Here is a 24,921-nt window from a genome sequence, read left to right as displayed (position 1 = left end):
TCAATTTTACGATCAAGCCCGTCATTCCTAGATGCTATCATCTTCAACACTCCTTCTCCAAACCAGGCCCATGCTCCTCTATGCCTTGCTGGGTCTTTTTTTGTTGCATGGCATTTCTCAAAAGCGTAGCTGCTAGCAAATTTGTTGGTCAATTCACCACATGAAGGGGGCCCCTGATAAATCTTGAAAAATAGAAACCTGCAGTCTTCCACCAAATGTGACTGTAAATGGTTTGAATAAATCTTGTTGTTCTTTTGGTACTTGTACTTGAAAACAGTTAACCAATGCTTGGGTGGCAAGTCTTCATCATTCATGTCCTCAGGGAGTTTGCCTTCTGGACTAAGGCCGTACTCCTCATGCAGGTCTTGTGTTGTGTAACAAAACTTGGTTTGTTGGGGGTACTCCTGCATTTTATTCTTACCTAAAATGTGAAAAACATCAGAGAAAATTGTTGAGATATATATTAAATGTATTGTGATGCCCTACAATACCAAATGGGGTCTAGAGTTAAAAATTTGGTACTGTATATCTAACTTCAAATGTCACATCAAGCACAGGAAGTGAACATGCAACACTTAACACAATCCTGATGCCAATGAATACAATACCATGTATCGATCATTGGCAAATTTTGTTTCATCTTCATCAAAGAGGGAGTGTCCATTTGGAGTCGATATCAGCAACCTTGCACTGTTTTGCACTAGCCTTTGTGTTGGGACTTGTTTTGTGCTCTGGCTCTATTTCTTAGGGGGATGGGGTGGAAACGCCTTTGTTGTTGCTTCTACCAGGGGTGGACATTCTCTCCTTGGCCTTCGATTTCAGTTTGCATGTTGAAGATGATGCTCTATTGGCACCAACCTTTACTTTTAGTCAAAATCCTTAAGCCAAGAAGCCAAGGGGGAAGGTATTGCATGTTTGATGCATGGTGTTGCATGTGTGATCTCTCTCTCTCTCTCTCTCTCTCTCTCTCTCTCTCTCTCTCTCATGGCGGGCATGGCCTCTTGGTTCGAGGAGGAGGGACCGTCAGTCAACAAGGCACGGGCACAAACCCTTATTTGGAGAGGACGACCGCGTGCATTGTGGCTAAGCAAGAAGTGGAAGGACAGTGTGCAGGACCGCTTAGGCGGGAAGGTAGTGGTCGAGAACCGTGGGCAAGAGCCCTTGACAAGTAGCGTATGGCCGCAGGAAGCGATGCTTGCATGGACAAGCACCGTAGGGTGACCTGCACCAAAAACGGCGCGAGTATGGTCAAATCAAAGTGCCCCAGTGTGAGGAGCGCATCTCGTTTGCGCAGCAAGCTTAATTACCGCCTTCATCGTGCACCGCGAGCAAATTGATTGCCATATCTACTGCTCGTCGTTTTTCCATCGCTCAGAGCTCACGAGGTTCAAACCTGGCGCCCACTAAGGGTAAATATACCAGGAGGGGTTTCCTACAACGGACTTCATTGCATGGTTCGGTGGGAAATCCTCCAATCACAGGAGGAGATATGGCAAGCTTCACGGAACATCTTTACTCTCAATAGTAGTTTTCTTTGCTGATTGAGTTGTTGTTCCCAGTGTTTGCATCATCATGGTGATCCCGACATGTGGACTCTAACCAGACTACGAACCAAACATGCATGCAAGGGCATGTTGGTAGGCATGCATACCATGCAAATCTATAGAAGCATACTCTCCACGAGTAAAGGCATCGTGGAGGGTGAATTGAAACATCTCGGTGTGTGATGACAAATTTCTAGCAATTCCATGAATGGATGCACGAAAGCACATGCCATGTGGTCGACACAGCAAGTTGCTCGAGGGCATTAAGGAGGTAAGCAATAGATTTGAATTTTTCTTGGTACTTTTCTCAAGAGCATGCCACACGCAAGGCTTGTGCCTTCAGTGTTGTTATTAGACACGCGTGCAAGCATGGCTTGTTCAAGGTGTAAAAACCTAGCACGACTAGATCTTACCAAGGTTTATGTTTAACAAACTTTGACTATCCAAATACCAATGATTGGTTTGACGACCAAAATCAAGCATGGCTTGAGTATAAAATGGTTACGCTGCTTTCGAATGGTTAATGTTTGCATCCATTAATACGCAATTGTTGCCTCATTTCTCCATAAGCAACTACGACTTGGTTTTGTGACAGTAGGGTTGTGCGTTGCTTATGAAGCTTATTCTCGAGATGGAGAAAGTATCCCCTCTATTCCATCGCTCTAGCATGCATCAGAGGATAGTACACTTTAGACACTCCAAGCACAAGCACAACTTGTGATAGTTATCATATGCATTAAAATTTTGCTGCATATATAATTGGCAAGCAACAATTCTTAGTTTGCAACCCCAAATCAAGCAAGCCTTGAGTGGGTACTACTCTCGTTTACAAGCTAGGCTTCTTGCATGGCAAAGGTCAGGGCATAGCAATGCTTGAAAATCTCATGATGGTTGGCACAGCCTGTTGCATGTGTTGCTAATGACGGCACAAGTACTCGGTAAGCTTGACCCTTACGTGCAATACCAAGATGCTATGAAGCACATTCCAGAGCTTGGCTTCTAGGCAAGCTGTTTTCCCATGATGCATGGAGATATGGATATGATCCACCCATTCTCAGCACGCATGATCTGACGAGTTTTTCAAGACATCCCTGGAGCACGTCTCCGTCTAAGTAATCCACTCAAGCAGATATGACACATGGTACAACTTGACAAGGTCGATTCTTTTTGAATGCTCACCAAGTGCCACGCAAAGAGCTTGGACAAAATCCCTAAGAGGCCGCTGCACAAAGCAACGTGCTTTGCTCGACTTCATGTGCAGTATGGATTCTCTTATCTGCAAAGATCTTATCGATTGACTTTAGATCAAGATAATGGAACACATCTTTTGCACTATATGGATATAAGTTCACAGTTTATGCAACACTACATTGTGATGTATCCATGCCAGTGTAATTGTGCAAGGCATATATACCAGAGGCTCACACGGTTGAGACTTTCATTGAAGCCAAGGGCTTATCATTCCATTTCTTTTGTAATGTATGCACGACATACTAGTATGATGGACGTACAACACCATCATTGCATACGCTTTCACCATAGCACTAGCTACCCTGTCAAGGACGCGCTCATATATACTAAGTGGGTCATGATGTGACTTATGATACCTCTTTCTACGAGGGCGTGGTACTAGTACATTGTTTCACGCTTATAGGATAAGCTAAAACACATGCATGGTCTACAATGCATCATATTATATTCAGGGGCCTACAACACATTCGCATAAGGGGTTTTCCTCAGCCCAGCATTCTCTCTCTCTCTCTCTCTCTCTCTCTCTCTCTCTCTCTCTCTCTCTCTCTCTCTCTCTTCCCAACTTCTATGCAGAAAAGGTGAAACTAGACATGATTTTACTGCAATCTTGCTATGTCCATACGGCAACCGGAAGGGCTACGAGCCATCTCTATCACCTATTTTTGGTATGGCTAAGAGTATTGGCATGGCTAAGATCCATCAGTTTGTAGTCCACCAGTGATTGATTTCAAGGTCAAACAATTTTATCCACTTGCGTACCCATCAATTATGATGGACAAGCAAGAGTCTTGCCATTAGTGATTTTTGGGGCATTATTTTATCACTCCACACTTTAAGTGTGCATGGGCATTATTTTAGCACTCCACACTTTAAGTGTGCATGTCAAGTTGAGTTTTTGAATGTCTTAAACTTGTAAGGGCTCATCTCTACCATGGTGTATGGATGAAGACATCATTTCAGACTGCACGACTATACACAAAAACCCCAGATTATGGATTTTTGGGTGTGAAAAGATCTAGTTGTGAATACGATTCCAACTTCAATGGAGCTCCTTTTAGCACTAAGAGTGCCTGTATGAGTACAGTTTTGGTAAGACCCGGCTCGTGATTACTAAATCACTTAGTAAGAGTGGATGGTCAATTCTTGGAACCTTCACACTTGCATTTGTAATGCCACGGGCAAACCCAAGGAGAGTGATGGACATAGGCCAAGGGTCGGCTACTAGTTGAGCAATTTTACTGCATATTAACGAAGGGGTTTGACAATGTTGACTTTAACCATGGGGTCTGGATTACAACGGCCACACCCAAATACTAATTGCATTTTACTAATTTTCAATTAGTGTTCCTAGGCCTTTGTAGACGGGAAATTTGGACAGGATATGCAAACTATGTTATCCTCCATTTTTGCTCTTAAGAGAAATGACAAGGTCATGTAAGAACCCAAAAATTTGGGTCGTAGTATTCAAAATAAGTTTCTGCATTATGCAGTTATAGACACACTTGTAGGGTTTATTTGATACATGTCGTCGCATGGGATGCAACATGGTCTAGGAACTCAAGGAGTTTGGTTTAGCCAATGTGGAGCAAGTCTAATGAGGGTCCCTCTCACTCCCATCGTGGAGTGTTTGCAGTTAACTTCACACACAAGTACATCACGTACTTGAAGGATGTTCTTCTTTTAGACACCCTTACATGAGACATATTCCACATGGGAAAAATATGAGTCTCTGGGACTGACACTGACGTCCACTATTTCAATTTTGTGTCACGACGAAGTCCCTCGATGTTGATCAAATGTGTTTTCTAGACCATTTTTAGCACGGCGTATCAGGAGCAATTTAGTTGGCCAAAAATTGTTGGATACTTAAACGACTTGTTAAGGTACAAGTGCTGCTAAACAACATCAATGAATGGTTGTTTATGCATATATCAAGGCTATCAGTTGTTAATGAAAAGGTTTCCTTGTTTGTACCTAGAAGTGATTAATGTTTCACCTTCTTTTATGGTTCAAACGTTTCAGCAAGGCTTGCAAATGATTGCAGCAAAAAAAAATTAGTTTCTTTTCAGAACTATTTTCATTCCTCTTTATTGTGTGCTACGAGCATCACATTTGCCATGAATATTGGCCAGTAAGATAATGGGTATGACCGTTCAGATCTGTTTTAGCTAAATGCATGCACACTAGGTGTTATGGGTCCTAGTGTTTAGCAAAGACTGATTTGGAGCGGCATGTGTATTCATCACATTACTTGCTTATGAAGCATTTTTCACTCTACGTGCAATATCTCTATGAGATTCCTTTTGGGATCTACCAATCACCAATAGAGGTCATGGCTCAGTTTGGGTGCTTGTGGATCTTTCAAGTTAACCGTGATGGGTATTCAGGACATTGTTGATTCCTCAACAATGTTGTCCAATATTGTGATCCCCGTTTACCAGTCATCTGGGAAGACTGTATGTAAACCGTGGGGGAAACACACCTCAGTATTGTCAGTTATCCAAGGGGATAGGCAAATTACAAAGTGTAATCTTGTGCTAAAAGATATGCAAAGTGCGTACATTAGCACCAAGCAATCCAATTAGTAAGAATTATTGCTCTACTTAGATTTTTCTTACCCTCAGTTAAAGCATGTTTGCGACTAGTTTTAGTCTCTTCATGTTTAAGTCTAGTTTTCGACCTTGAACACTAGTTATGGTGGGGTTGTTGACTGATGAAATTTGAGAACAAGTCAAGGACTTAAACTTGGCTAATGAGTTATGTCAGCAAGTTACTTTTATGGCAAGTGCTACTCTTTCGGGTACATCTTTGTTGTGATAACTCATTTAGCATGATCATGTGCGTTCTAAATGGGGTCTACACATTATGATTGGATTGGAATTGGTAACACAAGAGGGTTGCAAATGGACAACAATGTGCACTATTGAGATGATTATTCTTGATTTCATTAAACCTACTATTAAACCGTGTTTCGGTCACACAAACAGCTGGCTCCTTGAGGGATGCCACTATAGAAACATTCGTGTTCTTATGAAGATCCTCCACTTTTGTTTTCGCGGGCGAAAACGCTTCTCCAAGGTGGGAGTAATGTCAGGCCAAGGGCTAGAGGGCACTACCCGACCTAGGGGCTTCAAGGACCTTGGCCAAGGGCCAGGCTGAAGGTGTGGACAGGGGATCCATTTAGGGCAAAGGGTCATGGGCCCTCCTATAAAAGGTTGGCTAGGAGGAGGATCCGGTATTCAGTCTCCCTATGTTCTTTCAGCCTTATTAGGTTCACATAATTTGATCTAGGCCACCAAATAGAGGGATTCTTCTTCAATATCTTATTACAAAATGTTCACTTTAGAAATGAGGCAGATCTTCTCTCTCCATATGATACATTCTCTTCCTACTTTATGGAGTGGAATATCCATAGGTTGATTCTCAATGATGAAGACTTAGGTATGTATATAAAGAAACACATGCAAAATGCTCATTCTCATGTCTAAAAATGCAGGACATACTCTAAATTTGATAAAATAAAAATTCATCCTCAGTTGTGAAAATCCAATCGCATGTGTAGTAGATCAACCTATCAAGCAAACAATATCTCAAAGTCGTGGTAGAATGCTCCAACTGCTTCAAGAATTCCACGAGACCAACAATGTACCTCTCACTTCACAACAACAACAAATAATCTTTGCAGAGGTATCAAGTTGGAACAAAGGTCTAGATATCCTAATAGGCGTGCTAGGGTGTGGAAAGACATTGCTCATCAAATACTTGACTTCAACTTCCATGAGATAATAAAAATTCTAGAGATGCACTAATTGTGCGTCTCAGTAGCCTGATGACAACAGTTCACTACCAATTCAAAATTCCATCATCAAAACAACATTTCACTAGCAATACATCCCATCGACGAGATATTGATAGCCATACATAATGCCAACATCAATATCATTGACAAAATATCGATGTTGATAAGTACAGTGTTCAACATGATCAGTCGCCAAATAGTGAACATATGTACTAGAACACTGCTTGATCCATCCTATAATAAGGTCTTGTTTGGTGATATTGCACAACTACCACCAATATGCCACTACTAGACATCACTATGTCATGTATGCAACATTCAAAATTAGACATACATTGCTGCAGCCACCACACAACGTGACTTTCTCGGTTTGTGATGCAACAGACCTTGCCCAAGGATGTCAAATGCTACCTAAATAACCCATCTACTTCTAGCACTTGAATAACTATTTCCAAATATCTAAGCATTTTAATGCAAATTAGAGCGTCTCTTAATTAAAAATTTTACAAGTGCTTAGGCACCAAGACGTGCACTTTCCATACCATGCCAGAATTTTGTCCCTTGAGTGAAACATGGCAAAAGTCAATCACTACATATAGGTTGTGCCCATGGAAATGGAAATATCTATTTACACATGATAGTACAAGATTTTTCTAGACAAAACATGAGGTTGGAACATTATATTTAAGCTCAAGTTAGGTGCATGATAGAAAAGATGCACGATGACATTTCAAGTGAAATCTACGCTCGAAGCTATGACATCAAAAGGGATAAAAAAGAACAAAAAGAGGCATTCAAGGTGGTATATGGTTAGGATGCAATGAATCCAAAACCATGTAAGATAAGGTAACAAGTTATGCCAATGTATTAAACAGGTCACTATACCAAATTTTTCGCTAAAGTATGCTCTTCAAGGTTACTTTACATTAAAAACAATATAGATCTAGCATGATTTATAGAACTTTAAACCCCCTTGAAAATGTGTGGAAGATGTTGAAGAGTGAATCAACAAATAACTGGCATGAAGCATTTGTAAACGAGTGGCTAGACACACACAACGAGCTTAGTGGCCCTTTACCCAAAAACTTACACTTAAAGTCCTTTTGTGTCTTTATGCAAGCTATGGATAGAAATACAATATGTTTAGAGTTTAGGTCTCTACACAATACCCATAAACACTTAATCGTATGCAAACTTCTTGAAGGATAGATCCTTTCTAAGAAGATATTCAGGGTTGTCATCTGTATCGTTGTTTTGATGTGTTTGCGTTCGAACACATTGAGCAGCTTGCAAGTGAGGTTGCTACTTTTGACATAAGATAATCTATAATAAAAGACCAAGCACAACCCATCCAATAATATAATGGCACCTATCATACCCTACTAGATTTTATATAACTACACACAAGTTAATATTAGACTAATAAACTATAAGTAGAACCCTAGTAGTGCATCAAAATTTCACCCAAAGGCCGCAAGGATAGTACCTAGCCAGCAAACCTTGTATACATTATACTTTATAAAAGTACGACATGCCATTGTTATAGGTCAACAAGAACAAGATATGTATAACTTTAATCCACCAATGTAGCCTAATTGTAAAGTCCAAGTAGATAGATTAGAAAGATTTTAACACTAAAGACCAAGGTTTGTATAGGCCTATAATTAATCAATAAGAAAACAAAAACCTCATCACAAACAAATGATCATACTGGGTGAGTTTTAATTATGAAATAAGGTCACCCATTGCTATTATTTATCGATTTCAATCAACCATGTTCACCCAAAAGGTATAATATTTAGATAGCCTATACAACTGGGATTCTAAGCAACCAAACCCCTAACAACAAACAAACTGCACCCAAGTAGTAAGGAATTCTACAAGAAAACTATTAGTCGAACCAATACATAACACCATTTCTTTCAAAAGAATCAAATGCAAAAACCTCAAAAAGTGTCCTATATATGCAAGAATCTTACATAGCTAGCAACCAAGATTAACCTAGTTAAAAGATTTCACCAATACTACATGGAATACTTGAGATCCCCATCCTATTAGAAATCATAGACACACAAGATAAGAAAGATGTGTGGAGTAACAAGTTACAAAATGGTATGAACAACACTACATGAGAAGAGTAACTATATAGGAGCAATCCCAAAGAGATCTCAAAGATGTGTCCAACAATGGAGATGCAACTTATGTAGAATGGAGATGGAGAATCTATATCGTGTTGAATGCGAATGGACCTTATACAGCTTTAGATAAGATGGCCTTGACCTTGCACTATGTGAAAATGAGAGATATGCTAGTCTAGAGTGGGTTCTCACCTAGGATGGAGACCTTGCCAACATTCCCCGCTTCATCCTCCCCTTGCTATGAGTGTATGGTCAGTTTTGAATGTGTACAATGCTAAATTCCAATGGACCTTGTATAGATCTAGATAAGATGGCCTTAACCTTGCACTCTATGAAAATGAGACGTTTGCTAGTCTAGAGTGAGTTCTCACCTAGGATGATGCCAACATTCCCCCCTTTATCCTCCCCTGCTATGAGTGTATGGTCTGACATAGTTGGTCGAAGTAAGGCAACAAAAAGAACTTTCCATGTGTATAGCCAATAAACGACCTCAAATGTGAATTGGTAAAGAGGTGATAGTATCGCCTCAAGAAAACAATGGCTATAGCAGTGGGTGCAGTTTGGAAGTTGCAAGAGTTGGAAGGAGATATGGATAGGGTACTAGTGCATAATGTACGATGCTCAAGCATGGTAAAGAGGTGATAAGTATTGCCTCAAGCAAACAATGGCTATAGTAGTGGGTGCAGTTTGAAAGTGGCAAGACTTGGAAGGAGATATGGATAGGGCACTAGTGCATAAAGCATGATGCTCTTATCAAGAGAATATGTTTCTATCAATTCAAACAAAACACCTTTCTTTTAAAGGTCTTTGAGTTTAGAAAAGGTCATTCCTCATGCTTTTTAATGTTAAAATAGAAATAAGGAGAGCTTCTCCCCTATGATTAGAGAGAGTATCTCAATGGATTTTGATGGTAACTTTGCTTATCCAAAATCAAAGTGATCCACTGAGACGATTGAATGACATTCAAACAACTAAGAGATTATTTTGATGAGAGCATAAGTGAACTTTACATGCAATAAGTGAATAAAGATTAGTGCTTATTTTGATGAGAGCATAAGTGAACTTTACGTGCAATAAGTTAATAAATGTTAGTACTAAAGGCTTCAAAAAAAATTAAAAGGTATCCCTAATTCAAAAATTCCCTCAATAACAACAAAAACGATGCACTAGTCTAGAGCACGCAACAACAACAATGACAAAGCACAAAGATTTGCAACAATATCAATTGGATGTGAGAAGAACGGATACAACTTTGCACACGCAAGAGAGAGAGAGAGAGAGAGAGAGAGAGAGAGAGAGAGAGAGGACACTTTAAAGAGAAGAAAACGTTAAAGGAAAAATAAAAGAGAAGAGAAACACAAGTATACAATGTGAAGTTGCACACCTCTTTATATGGATACACAAGGTCTTTTGACTTTCCACCTTCATATGTCTTTTCATTTCCTAAAGTCACCCTTCACTTACGCACTTAATATGTTTTGAAATACTTTCTATTTTTTCGAGATTAGGGAGACCTTATGGATCTCTAAGAGCTTCTAAATGCTATCCTACTTGAATGAATCCCTCAGACATAAACTAACAAAACATAGAGAGAATCCATTTATTCGCCATACAACACAACTTGAAGTCCTAGACTACCAACTACCAATCAAAAGAATCATCATAGAAAATATTCACTCAGAGTACTCATGTTTCGAGGAAATCCTGCCAATCCCTCTAACCAGAAGAAGTGTGAAGTGAAAGATCTTATTTACAAATATCCAAACAACTAAATAGAGGCAAATCCCTACTTGGCAAGGCCATATTATTCTATAGCTATCACAAACAAACACCATACGAAGCAAATCTTCAACATATTATTTACAAAAGCTAGTACCACTACCAATAAAAGCATCCATAGCTTCGAAAAAGCCCAATGGCATAGTTTCCAAATAATCAAGATGAAGGGAGCAACCCAAGTGTTGGATAATGCACCAACCATGGCACCACCAATAAAACTATTGACTACGACTTCTTAAGAGCTTCGTTAAGTTCTTATCAATTTTCGATTAACAAGAGTAAAGTGTGTTCGAAGTAGGCTGGAGGCCAACTTGTAAGTAGGGCAAGCCACTTTGTGAGCTCCAAGTCACATATTAGAAAGAAGAAGCCTTTGAAATAAACATTAAACATTGAAGCCCCTTAGCATTTTATATCGATGCATCACTAGAAAGCGAATGCTACTTGCTCATGGTAGAGGTGCGAACATCCTAGAATAGAAAAATCATTTGAGGGCCATCATTCTGTACATAGTCATTATCCTTAATATTGGAGTTGTGGATATTGGAGAGAAACAAGGTGAGAATGCTATGATATTTCTCACAGGGCTGTACCATGTGTGTGTGTGTGTGTGTGTGTGTGTGTGTGTGTGTGTGAGAGAGAGAGAGAGAGAGAGAGAGAGAGAGCTGCTTTATGGAGAAGCATTTCACACTGGCAAGCCCAATAGTCCATATCTAACAATATGTGATAATAGTCAACTTCAAAATATTTTCTTAAACTTGGAGCCCAATCACAAGCAGCCACTAAATAAACTAGTTATTGTTCAAAATGTAAGACCTGGCCCATGGTGGGCCAAACATGCACTGTCAGCACATACAAAGAAAACAATTCTCGTGTGAAAATATACTCGATGGAGATAGATGAGTAATGAGTGAAGGAAGTTCACACTACAAGGTATGATCATAGGAGTCATGGACGGTCCACATGCAATGGTCCAAGAAGGATGTGAGCTCTTACAAGAAGCTTGACCGCAAGGTTGTGTAAGAAAAACTATTGAAGTGAGGTGGGTGACGGAGGCTTGCCCATGGGGAAAAGGAATACAACATGGGAGCAAGGAAAAAGGAAATATTCAACTAAAACTTCGGACAAATATTGTAAATACGTGAAGAATTTGCTAAAATTTCTGCGATTGCATCATAATGAAGAATCGGGTATGGTAAGGAAAATGAATTTTCCTCCTTGAAGTAGGTACCATATCGAGAGATATACAACTGGGTATTTGTGATCCCTGGGCAGTGGGATCAACAAAGGAGGGCGAAGTTTGAATCTTCAGACAAGTGCTCCAAAAAAAACAGCACCGCCAAAAAGGAACAGATTTGTGTGACATGGTGTCAAGTGGCCACCCTCTTTGGCTTCATGTCATGCCCAATCTACATGTATCTTTTAGCCTGTTACATTGCACTTCGTGAAAATTTGCCAATTTTTGGCCTATATAAGGCATTAGGAAACAATTTAAGTATTGGTGAGCAATTGTGGACCCTTAAGTAAAGCTTATCAATTAGTGCCACATGGCAAACTAACGATGACACCTTTTTCTTACTTTTCTTGTAATAGTAGGCCATGTGAGAGATAGTTGACATTTGTTTTCCTACTTCTATACAGAGAGAGATTGAGTAGATGGTCACACACACTCATTATAATGTCGGCCACTGTGATTTTCACCTTTGTTTCAACCTCTGCTTGCATCTTATGATTTGGCTGTGGGCATGTTTTGTGATGGCAGTTTTTTCCTTTTCCTAATATGCGCGCGCGCACACACACACACACACACACACACAGAGAGAGAGAGAGAGAGTATTCTCGAGTTGTGCTTGAGTTGCTAGTAGAGTTGTACCAGTAAATTCCATTGTCACATGGCATTGGAAGCCACAAAATATCCATGTTCTTCCTTTAAATTGCCCAAATCTTGATCCCATCTGATTCCTAACTAGCAAAGACAAGATCATGCCGTCTGAAGGATGTTGTCTACAATAACTTGAAACTTGAAATCTTGCCTAATTGACCCTACAGTGCTTCAAATTATGGGAATTATCTCCACCAAACTTGCCATCCATGCCTGACAACAATACACTGACAAAATCTACAAGACAAACATTGATAAGGGAAACAACTCAAAGGCTATCGTCAACTCTATGAGAATATGGCCTTTTGCCTTCTTCTTCTTTTTATTGTCTAGAGTGAATTCTTTTATTCCTAAAGTGTATGTTCATTAGGGCCGTTGAAACAGGTTATAACTTTTCACTCAATGGCAGCCTACACCTATGCACGCCTGCAAGGTCAAATCCATTAGTTCTTGCTGAGAACCACAGATAACTTTCTCATTTAATTATGATAATATTGACTACTTTCACTTTTAGTTGTTCACCTCCATCTCCTGAGAAAAAAATTATTAGGGGGCTTTCTCTGCATGCCGAGTACTTAATGCAAGCGAAATGCGAGCTATGGCATTACATAAAGTCTCAGATGTAACATCATCGCATCAAGGGAAACTTCCAGGCGACAAAATGCTGATTTCAACATCACAAAGCTTTCTTGAGACCCCCTCTTGAAGCAAAATCTGACGTTCTTCAATTCTTGAATCCTGTAAAACAGGGCGGACATCTGTAAATATGGCATGTCAGTATGCCTCACTTTCTTTGTAAGTCATTTTTGGTGTCAGAATCATGCCCATACAACACTACACCAAAAAGACGTTGTGACAACACTACATTCATTGTCTTCTATTGCTTGGCAGTCAGACAGAGGCAATTGCGTGCACTTAATTAGCTCTCACAACTAGATCATCATGATAGTAAGTTGACATTGTAGCTTTGGTAGGGGACAGAAGTGAGCCGTAGCCAGTACTCGCCACACGGATTGAAAGCAATAAGCAGCAAGGGTAAAAGCCTTTATGCAATTGGAAGACAATGGTATACAAGAAATACAGCAATTAAAGGTGAGTTACCTTCCAGCTGCCAATGTTTTGCTGGTGTGCGGCACTCAGAAGTGCAACCACATATCGTTGTAATGTAATATTTTGAGCTGAAAAATAAGTTGCAGTGTTAGATGCAGTCAAGACCACTTTTTTTTTTTCTAAAGGGAGGGGGGGGGGGGGGGGTAGAGAGAGAGAGAGAGAGCTACCACAGTTGCATGCAGCAACAAGATCTTTGAGCACGATTGATTTTGTGTTCTGTTTCTTGAAAATTGAGGCCATGTGCGTGGAGAGCATCCGAGAAAGCGGTTCAAGATCAAAGTGGCTGTATGAATTTTGATGCAGTTGGCATTCTGCAATTACTGCACCTGTAATCAAATCATCTAAATGAAATCTTTTTCTCTCTCCTCGATGACCTTGATTCTGGCTCTCTTCTACCCATGGAATGGTTTTCTGGTGTGAAGCTACCTGAGAGAACACACAAGAAAGATTGGAGTCTTCAAGGGTAACCATTCCCTGGTTTTTTAGTTGGCTTACAGCATCATCTTGGTTAGCTGTTTCCGTTGGTGTATCATCCTCATTTACTACTCCAGATGAGTGGATGCTATTTGATGACTCCATCTGAAAAACCTTAGCCAATTCACCTTCTTTCGATGTATCATGTACCTCAATTCCCATGTCATCCGGTAGCAGACTGTCTGCAACAGCAGCTAAGCTGGCGCTGTGCTTCATGCAGCAGTCTTCATCTTCTCTGTGTGTTCCAAACTCAATGTATTCACTTCTTACACCAGTTGCTGTTGACCATGAAAATTTGTCCCAGCACTCGTCTCCGATACGTAGAGCATTGTCTTGAAGTATGGGAGAGCGATGGCACAAGAGTATAGTTTCTGTTTCCTGCAAAGATTGGCAATCCTGATGTGTCCTTGGAGCAGCTCCACATTCTGCTGACTGCATGCATTCGCTTCTTTGACTGGTTGGTGCCATCCCAGGTGGCCACGAGAAATTGTCCCAACACTTTTTCTCTTTGTGAGAATTTTCCTGACACATCAGAAAAGGCTGATTGTTCAGAAGAATAATTCCTGGTGACTATCTCCTGTCAAGATGGCACATCCTGCAATTTACATGCAGCCTAGAGACATCACAGTGGTTCACTAACCTTATTTAGATGCATTGATCCCTCCAAGTTTTGAGAATTGAATCCTGGCTCTATAAGACAAAAATATCTCTAAATCTCTCTCTCTCTCTCTCTCTCTCTCTCTCTCTCTCTCTCTCTCTCTCTCTCTCTCTCTCTCTCTCTCTCTCTCTACACTATTCTACATTTTCACACTTCACATTTCACACTTCATTTCAGTTTTCATTTTTACTTTCAGTACTTTTTGTACTTGTACTTCAGACATTGTATTAGATTCACCACTTTGTATCTGATGGTCTCATAGGTCATTTTGGCCTTTTGAAGACGTTAATATATCATTTCATTTCATTTCTCTCTCTCTCTCTCTCTCTCTCTCTCTCTCTCTCTCTCTCTCTCTCTCTCCTTCCGGCCACTGCTCTTAGATTAGCACTACCACTACCATGTTTTAACGCGTGCACATTGACTCCCTCTCACGCGAATGTTGCTGTGTTTGATCGCCTTGCTGTTGGCAGATTTCGGAGCGTTCGATAGTGTTCGACAGCCACTAAGGTTGGGTATGTCTGATAATTTTACCAAGCAAGGGGCTTCCTCAAGCACAAGCCCTGTTTCTCTCCCAAACAAAGCACGCACTTACTTACAGCAAGCAAGGGGGGTGCTAGCTTTCTGAAGAAGAGGGGCTGTGTAACAGACTTGGACACCCCAAGTCGGGCATCTGGCACGACACACGAGAGAACACTTAAAATCACTTAGCAAAACTTAATCACGATTAGAGAGAGATGACACGGCCCGGCGTAGTTCCGTGCCCAGAGGTATTGGCCCCAAAGTCTGGCCCCCTTTCGGTATCTATTTTTATATTATTAATTGAGCAAAGTACAATGTCCGAGGGTCCTCTCTCAGCTCAGTGCTCCCGCTCCCAAGCCAATTCGAGGAAGAATACGCCCTGGCAATTCTTATATAGGCTTTGGGCCTAAAAGCAGTACATGAAAAGCTACAAATTCCAAAAGCATCTGGTCTCTACGCTTGAGGCTCCCAGCGTGAAAAGCAGTGCAGAACGAGGGCGTCCGTACAACCTACCACGTCAGTGCGATTTGCGGAAAGTCATGCTGCCTGCCACCTCAGCAGTCTCCACGCTGTTTCATTGTTTTTTAATAGCCCTTGAGTCCCCTCGGCCCCATCAGACAGAACCCCATAAGTTGACACTTATGCCATTTTTTATCTCGGTATCTGTCCGGATGGTCATGCCACATAGTCACTTTGAGACGTACCCCCCCTCTTGAAAGAATTGCAATCGCCCTTTATTACACCTGCAAAATCAAACAGAAGCCATAAACCAGTTCAGTAGACACTGACTCTAAGCACTGACGCACTAGACAACACATCCAACACTTTCACACGACAGTCACTGAACATTCATATCACTACTTCCATTGAGATATTGGATCATGATCAATCGGCAACGTGTTTAGCAATCACATCTAGATCGTCTCGATTGACTAATGCTTATTGCTATCGTGTCCATCACATCTCTCTAGAAACACAAGACTGAAATGATGCAGTCATTTCGTCTTTCAAGCTTGCACTCAAACACTACTTACATGAGAGAGCACAAGTATATCAGATTCATTTCGAGAATTCCCAGTTTGAAGTACTACTTTCATAAAGTCATACAGCAGAATACTATCAGCACATCAATATCCCTGAAATCCAAAGGAAAATCAATGACTTTATTCCATCTGGGTAACCTGTGAAAAAGGAGCGGAGTGACTCGCCTCTTGTGCAATACCGTCTGCGCCAGATTCAACCCTGCCGATCTCCGGGATCTCTCGAAATAGTCAAAGCTAGACCAAAAGCCTCAAGGTAAAGTTCTAGTATTAGAGGAGGTACTCCTCCTCCATCCACTTCGTATCCAATGCCGATAGTTCTTGAATCCAACTAAGAACCAACGTATCACTTAACCTTTCACTTTCCTTTCCTTGTGAGGTAGTATCTCTTCTGGAACGAGAATCTCCTCGCTCTCTTCTACTTCACGTTGCTCCTCAAGCTCCCTGTCGATTGGCACCTCACCCTTGAAAGGTTTCAATAGATTCACATGAAACGCATTGTGAATCTTCCAAGTATGTGGCAACTTCAGTCTGAAGGATACATCATTTATCTTCTCTTGAATTTGGAAAGGGCCATAGTATCGCATACTTAACTTTGGAAAAAGCCACTCCTTTCCCTTTCGTTTCCTTAGGCGTGCCTTCTCAAATCTAATAGCACCCAATCATCTTCCTTCAACTGCAAGTCGCGTAGATGCTTGTTGGTTGCATGCTTCCCGTGCTTGAGACGTCTCAAGAGCCTCGCAAACCTTGGCAAAAGCAGAGTCCAGATCTCGCGTGTACTGATCGCTTCAAAAAATTTATCTTTAGTGCTTAGAAATGGTGGGACCTTCTTAGCACCCTCGATTACCTCAAATGCACCTTTCCCGTCAATGAATTGTTGTAAACAAACTCCACCAAGGGCAAGTACTTTTCCCATTGAATCTTCTGATCCGAAATATAAGACTTCAACAAATCCAAAACCACTGAATTGGCTATCTGAGATTGCTCATCTGTCTGTGGGTGGAACAAGGACGAGAACTACAACCGCGTGCCAATGTTCTCCTAGATTGCCCTCCAAAACAAACTAGTTGGTCAATGCTCGACGCACAACTGAACACCTCAAGAGCTTGCTCACACCTGTGCAAGTTGGCCTCCAGCCCTCCAAATATATGCCTGAGGCCTGAGTTGTCGGCAAACTCAATCCCCTCTCCCCTAATAGGCAATTGTAGTCCTCGCAGACCAACCTCGTGTGAAGTCAAAAGTCTGCTCATCGCCTCAACATAGAAAAGAAACAAGAAGGGGGCAAGAGGGAAGCTCTCTCTAACCAACCACGTGAGCATGAAATGGTCCCCTCTTTCTCTAGCTTAACTAACCACGTGAACTGTAACATGGCTGCCTCCAATCCTGTCCAAGGGATCCTCCAACATGTTGAAGTCTCCCCAACACACCACTGCTCTGCATGAGACAAGGAATCAACAATATGTGCCCAAACCACAGCTCATGCACTCGCATGATTGCGCGCAAAGATGTTCAAGAAGCCCATAAGGCTACCTTGAACCTACATAGTGATCCATTGGGTCCTGCCTGACACAATACTACCTCTGTCCACAAGAGCCGGTTGCCATGATTCGACAATAGTCGTACATAGACTCCAAGCTTGAAAGCAGCTGACCAAAAGGTCTCATAGTGACCACGCAAGATTTGACCACAACACCGAATATGGCTCTCACAAAGGTGATGTTCTTGTAGCATAACCCACAAGACATCTTTCTAACTCCTGTCGCAAACAACCCCTCTGATGCAAAATTTGGGGTCCCTCTAAACCCCGCACATTCCATGAGACAATCCTCATGGGATCAATGAGAGAAGATTGATGTTGCTACAACAGCCAACTTCGCAATCTTCGAGGATGGCTTGGATGGGGAGTAATCCGCATCCGAGTGGCCCCAAGATAGGCATGTCTGTAGTGACTGTCCAACCCAGGCCCAAGAAGAGCGTGCAGTCCGTAGGGCTACATCCTTTGTCCAAGAATCCTCATGTACAATGTCACAAAACGGGAGCGTACACGAGCACTTAGAAAATCTGAAAATTATAATACTTTGCAAACATGAGAGAAGGGAGAAGATCGACACAATATTGGCGACCAGAAGATGGGCTGGTCCCCCCCCCCGTTAAGAGTATTCTTTTATTCAGGGAGAATTCGTATACAAGAACGAGAACCCGAGGAAACCCCTCCGTTCTGTAATCTTAGACCCGAAGGTCGTGCTTTCCCGTAAAGGGCTTGGGCACAAGGCCGTTTCTTCCCGTAAGGGACTTAGGCACAAAACCGTACTTTCCCGTAAGGACTTAGGCGTGAAGCCGTACTTCCCGTGAAGGGCCTTCCCGTAAGACGGGAGATTCCTGCAAACAAACCACACAAGCACGCGACAACAATTCGTATGGCGAATCCACGCTCTTGCGCGGGAAAAGCGACTTCTGTGCTTCGTAGTCTCGCGATCTCTTGCGGCAGAGTCTTCTCTTGCTGATGTTGGTACCCCCTTTGAGTGAGGGCATGTGGTGCTTTTATAGCTCCCTGGCCACGGCACGAATAGCTGCTCGCGTAGAGATCGCGGCTGTTTTTTCTTTTTTTCTTTTTTTTTGCGCTGTTCTACCCAAAATAGGGAGAGAGAATTCACTGGCTGGTTTTGTTGCCTTATCTTCTAAGTGGCTGCCCACTTATTAAGTGGGCGGCCGACATATTTTAAAATTGGTCTGAACCTGCCCAAAAACTCAATAAAACCTTATAAGTTAAAACCAATGCATTTAACAACACTTCCCAGGCGTCCCTGGATGCAACCACATGCACGAATGCAATGCAAACATAGATTCCTCACAGGAAAGCGTCTGCCTTCCCACGATTGTTCCTGCTTTTCGTAAAAAGCTTCATTGAACCCATCTTTATTCTTGTGCTTGCGTTCTTACGCGTATTTTCTTACTCAGTTCGGATTTCCTCCTTAGACCCTTAGAGTGTCCCCTTACCGATGAACCTGTCACCCATCTTGTGACTCATCAGGGACCACCATTACCTGGTCTTCTCCCACCGAACTAACAGGCCAACTCCCTCACGGTGCTTCTTGTCACCCATCATATGACACACCAGAGTTGTCTGTTTCCTGATGGCTTTTCTTAGAGATCTGTGATTCCTTAACTTATTAGTTAACTTGTGCACATTTCTTATTAAGGTCCTAATTCTAGAAAATAGAAATTAGAAACAAAATAGTCAAATTAGTTTCATACAAATACATAGCAAGGAGTACTAAGTGTCTGCAAAGAAGTAAACCACAATGTGTCTACATCTAGGTGCATCAGGTGGCATCACACTGAACTTGGCTAGCGGCCAAAGTGTATGAATCAAGTATGTCACACCCAGGTCCCCTGTGTGCCAGAACTCTAAAGCCTAGACCTAAAGCCAATCTAGGATTGTGTTAAGAGTCCACTCTGTGTGATCTATGGGAAGGAGAAGCCAACCGCTGTATCCAAATCCTGGATACCTTTGGTGGCTAGAAAAAGAACGTGTACTCGAAAACAAGCTGCCTCGAGGTCGGAAGATGGGTCGCCGAGGAACCAAGTAATGTTGTAGTCGAAGAAATCCCAACATCGGCAAATGTCAAAACTGGTCAGCCCATGAGGGGCTCACGCAAAAGGAGAGACATATACCAAAAGCGGCGTTCTCTTGTAGGGTTGTCCCTCCCGAGTCGTTCGACTTGTAGTGAAGGCACTACCAAGAGAGCGTCTAGCTACGGATGAGTGTCCACTCCCCTGCGTCGAAGGAGGAGTGCAAGAAGGGTCAAGAGACGATGCTCAAGGCTCGGCCGGGGGGGGGGGGGGGACTGACGGCGGTGAAGCTGAGGTGGAAGGAGACTCCTCAAGGAAATCCTGTTGTAGAGGGTACAAACGGTTTCCTGTAAGAACCCACTGTTGCCAAACTACCAGAGGTCGGCCACTAGGGAGACGGTGTGATGAGCCCGTCCCTGTCAACGACGGCTGCGCCCTTGCTGCTAGCCATCAATTGGCTGGTCGCTGGGCTTTGAAGAGGTGCCAGCCTGTGTGTCTTGGGTACCTGTCTACTGTGCCTGATCACCCTTGGGACTTGGGAGGAAGAGCATGCGACACGGGTTGAAATCTCCTGCGAGGACAGGCCTTAGCTAGAATGCCCATTTGTCTACAAATGAAGCACTGGTTCGGAAGTCCTGAATACTCCACCCTCTGGCGGAGCGAACCACCACTCACCCTAGGTAGGAGGACTACCTTCGTGAGAGTGTGGACACCCGAACAAGAACGCGTACTACGGGTATACCTGCAGCCTTGGCAACAACTAAAGCTGTCGTATGCGGAGACTCCAAGATTGTCCCTATCTCAGAACCAATCCTGGAAAGAAGAGGGATGCACTCTCTCCTTAGGCCGGGGAAGCAAACCAAAATGGGCAGATCTGCTTTCTCGACAAGAACGTCTGAAGCTGGGTCGAAGCCATGGAGCCACTATCGGAAATGAGCCCTCATCGCACAAATGGCCAGCAGGCTCACTTGGCAACCATCATGGGAGTCTCAAACTCAATTCGGCAATACCCTCGTCGGAGAAGCTATATGTCGAACATCTTTCCAACCTCTGCTAGGAGACGGGGACGGGCCAATAGGAGGTCGCGCACCTCGCCTCTACCAGGACGACTGCCAACGACTTTACGCATAACAGAGGTGGCCTCAAGGCGTTCCACCTCTGCTGCAAGACTCGCTTGCTCTGCTGGCGAGAGAGCAAGTCGGATGATGGGCTCAGCGGGGGTCGGTCAAGGAGAATTCATTTGAGTCCCTTTGAGATGGAGCACAAGCTTCCATTTGTGCCTGCTACTGCAAATGTAGGCTAAAAGAGGTCATTCTCTTGCTGGAGCAAATCGCGCCTAGCGAGTCCAAGAAGCCACTAGCGAAACCCGACAAGGAGAAGCGAAGCGAGAGGAGGGCGTGGGGGGGATAAGAGCAGGTGGGGCACAGCAACAACAACAACAAGCGTGTGTATTTGAAACCCAACCATATTTTGCATACTTTGTCATAAAGCTAGCATGAGTCTACATAATATCCGAAATTTTTGTGTATAGATCCTCATAACTCTACTTACACTTTAAAATTGATAGAAATATTGGTGAAATAACTTCACCCCCTCTATCTCAAGAGCACTCAAAACTTTGGAAGAAGCTAGCATGATAACTTTATCATGGAACTTGGATCGTAAGGATACACTTGAAATTTTGACATACTTGGCACGTTCATAATAGAAACCCCTGGCATCATCCAACCTCTGGAATCAAATGTTTCATACACCATCTTCATTGCAATGCAAATAGTTATTTGCCACCTTGGTGAATCTATCTCGAACATACCTTCAGTGTCCACTTCACCTGGATCTTATGATCTCAATAGATCATGTAACATACATACCACCCTTCCACAAAGATAAATGTATTCATGTGCATTGAATTTCCCACACAGATCAAAGGATCCATAGTATACATGACCTCACTTGGTTCCTCAAGAGTTGTACACATAACTTCTCTGTAGGCATAAAATACTTTAGAACCTCATCCAACAATTTCGTAAACTCTGTATCATCTTCATCTTCTCTTTGCTTTACATCCAATATCCCATTATGTTGTTGGATGACCCTGTTATAAGGAACTTGATATATTTCTAAAGCATTATCCAAAAGAACCATAAGTTCCACATCTTCCTCTGCATAAGACAAATTATGTAGTGATCATAAGAATCCTCATCAAGTTGTTGTCCCAGGTCAAATTGTTGAGTGTCCTTTTCATATGTAGCATGGAACCCCACCAAAGCTTCATCCAAAAGAGACATGATTTCCATGACTTCCTCCTCATGCAAGAAACCCTCTTGAGAACGCATCTCATGTTGCAAGAAACCCTCTTGAGAACGCATCTCATGTTGCAAGAAACCCTCATCACATGTAAAATGCATATAGGCCATACGTCCTGCTCAACCCTCTTACCTCCTTTCAAGTACCTCTGCTTCATAGAAATCTATAAGTTTCACAAAGATATCATTCACTTCTCTTTCCAAATCATCATCATAAGCCTTCCACTCATTTGTAGCAAACCATTTTTGCATATCAACCTGCACCCCCTCTGAGTAGGGCCTAGACATCCACACCTTTGGAGTTCCCCTCATCTATCATATCCCAAACATATGAACCATATACAAAAGCATCAACATCATCATGTGAAACTGAATTTTGCATAGACATAACATTGTCATCTTGCTTTAAGTCATCAGCATGCGCACCCTGCCAATCTATGGTAAATGAACGCTCATACGTGTGCTTGCAAATACCCTCTCATAGCATAATTTCATCCTCTTTATGACTTGGATATAGTTTGCATACACGGAGACAATCCTCTTTATGCCCAAGCATCTCTACATGGATTGAAAATAGCACCCATATCACAAACCATCTCTAAATAAGTTTTCTCACCTTCTAATTCATTCTTTGATGTCACTTCAACCTGTATATCGTTCATAGATACTTCTTGTGCCCTGCTTTATGAGCCTTGAAACATCATAGCTTTACCCCAAAAAGAACAAGCCTCGTGTAAAGAAAGTGGAATATCCAATTTTTCATACACCAATTTGATTATGTCCTCATCTTTAACCGGTAATAGTTGGTCATCTTATTGTAGAAGACACTTATCTACATCATTTGGTACATGTACCATTTCCTTTTCCTCTGTAGAAGCAATCCTCTCCATCTCCAAGTCTATATATTCAAGATACCCTTGCTTAATAGCTTCTTCAAAGTCATCCCAATTGTCTTCATATTCCCTTGCAAGATCTTGTATTCTCTCACGTAAATTTGGAGCCGCCAATTGTTCAAACGTAGCAATCATCTAATGTTCTGGTACCCCTTGAAGCTTCATCTCCATGACATATCACTCCAGGTATCCTCCTGGGTCGTAGCCTTCAAACATGTTCCACTTGTCAAATACCTCACCGAATGGCACTTCAATCTCTTCTTCCATTTTCTTTTGCACTAATATCTGCTCTTCTTCTGCGGCCTGTTGTTGTTGCATGAACACAACAAAGGCTTCAAACATTTGTATTGTGGCCGGATCAAACCGCATCCCCTATTGTTTTTGTTGCTCAAAGCTTTAAAGCTTTATTTTGAGACCTTTGAACGAGCTTTTGAACCCTCACCCTAGCCTACTTCCGGTAAGGTTCACCAAAACTATGTCAAGAAGTATGTAATGCGGCTAGGAAAGCTTGGGCATCTCACTGTGAGAGTTCGTAGCAAAATCAAGGGAATCGTCTAAGTTTGGAAGCAAAATACACACTTAAAAAGAATAAAACTCCTATCATGAAAGCATCACTTTTAAATAGAACCAAGTAAACTCAAAACTCTTGTGTGTGATGATTTGGTGTAGCCTCGCTCCCAATTGCACACATACAGTGCTTATTCGCCTATTAAAAACCCTAATTTTACACATCAATTCTTCGTCGAGACTACTTCATGGAAGCTTTAGCACTTCACTAGACAAGTCCAAATGCTTATTTCAAGAGAGAAAACCCTAATTGGTGGCCTCGCAGCATAGAACATGGGGTAGAAATAGCACGGGACTGCACTAGCACGTTCACTTAAAACTAGGAGCTCATATTTGGCTCTATAAGCACCCCCCTAGCTTAAGCAATAATGGCAACATGTTTGGATGAGCATTTTGAGCTATTTGTTTGTATTTTTGGACCATTTTTTACCATTTCATAGCTATTTTTAGTCCAAAAATGTCTCTTTTTTGTCCGTAAAAAGCCCAAACGAGTTGGGAAAAATCCCCAAATTTGTGGAAAATTTCCCTTGCGCTCAAATTACATGTTGAACCTCCATTTTCCACTTGTCAAGTGCTTTGGACACATCTTTTACGGCCACACATAAAACCTGCTATTTTCGGCCGAGATTGTCCGCAATGGACTTTGCAGGTAAGACAAGCATGCCACTTCGGAATACTTGACATTTTTACATTTCTAAACTAAATTAGACATGTTTTAATATGATAAACCACGCAACAATGCCACGTTCAAGGCCTCACCTTGCCGGTAAGGTATGCACACGAACGCAATCATGGCAACTGTTTTCACACATATGACACTATGTACATTATCGCACTTGCTCCTACATATCAAAAGGCATACAAAATGAGGTGAACATTTGAATTTTACATTGTAAACATGCCAGAGCACGATAACGGGTGCCAATGCGTGTCTCTGTACATGCAAATGCACGAGTATGCACATGCACACACAAACATTGTCTGATACCCTTCGCCACCACCTTTTGACTGACCCTATTGCCATCAATTGTTGCCCATTTCCACCATCTGCTTGCTCCTCATCCTTATCATCTGTTAACAAAACTGCTGCAGTAGTAATCCCACCACAGCAGTAGCTCACAGACACCCCTTGGCCCTGGGGCCAAAATCCCTTTTCTTTATTTCCTGCTAATCCTATACCAGGTAAAACATCATACACTACACGTGACAGCACAAACATTGATTGCACAAAACACCACCACCAACGGATTTGAAAAATAGCTGAAGGTCAATGCAGGTTCATGCAGAAGACCCATGAAATCTTCTATAACAACATGTGCTATAAGCAGGAGTAAAAGATTATTATTTGCATTAAGGAGGGCAGAAAGTCTATCCTGTCAGGATTCATTTGC

General features: G+C 42.0%; 1 protein-coding gene across 1 annotated transcript in view; it reads right to left on the bottom strand.

Annotated features, from left to right (window-relative positions):
- Positions 1-12,847: 12,847 nt before the first annotated feature.
- LOC147431100 (uncharacterized) overlaps positions 12,848-24,921 on the bottom strand; it is a 118,491-nt gene continuing 106,417 nt past the window's right edge. The window contains exons 14-17 of the mRNA XM_086493746.1: positions 14,615-14,664; positions 13,668-14,496; positions 13,492-13,568; positions 12,848-13,128 (exon numbers count right to left, since the gene is read on the bottom strand). Coding sequence (XP_086349872.1) covers positions 13,027-13,128; positions 13,492-13,568; positions 13,668-14,496; positions 14,615-14,664 — 1,058 coding nt within the window. The 3' untranslated portion in view covers positions 12,848-13,026. The remainder of the gene's footprint in view (positions 13,129-13,491; positions 13,569-13,667; positions 14,497-14,614; positions 14,665-24,921) is intronic.

This window comes from Adiantum capillus-veneris, chromosome 21 (genome assembly GCF_014529385.1).
Source record: "Adiantum capillus-veneris isolate H3 chromosome 21, ASM1452938v2, whole genome shotgun sequence".
In the NCBI taxonomy this organism is placed as follows: domain Eukaryota; kingdom Viridiplantae; phylum Streptophyta; class Polypodiopsida; order Polypodiales; family Pteridaceae; genus Adiantum; species Adiantum capillus-veneris.
Note: the sequence above shows the minus strand (reverse complement) of the source record. Positions and strands in the feature narration are given on the sequence as shown.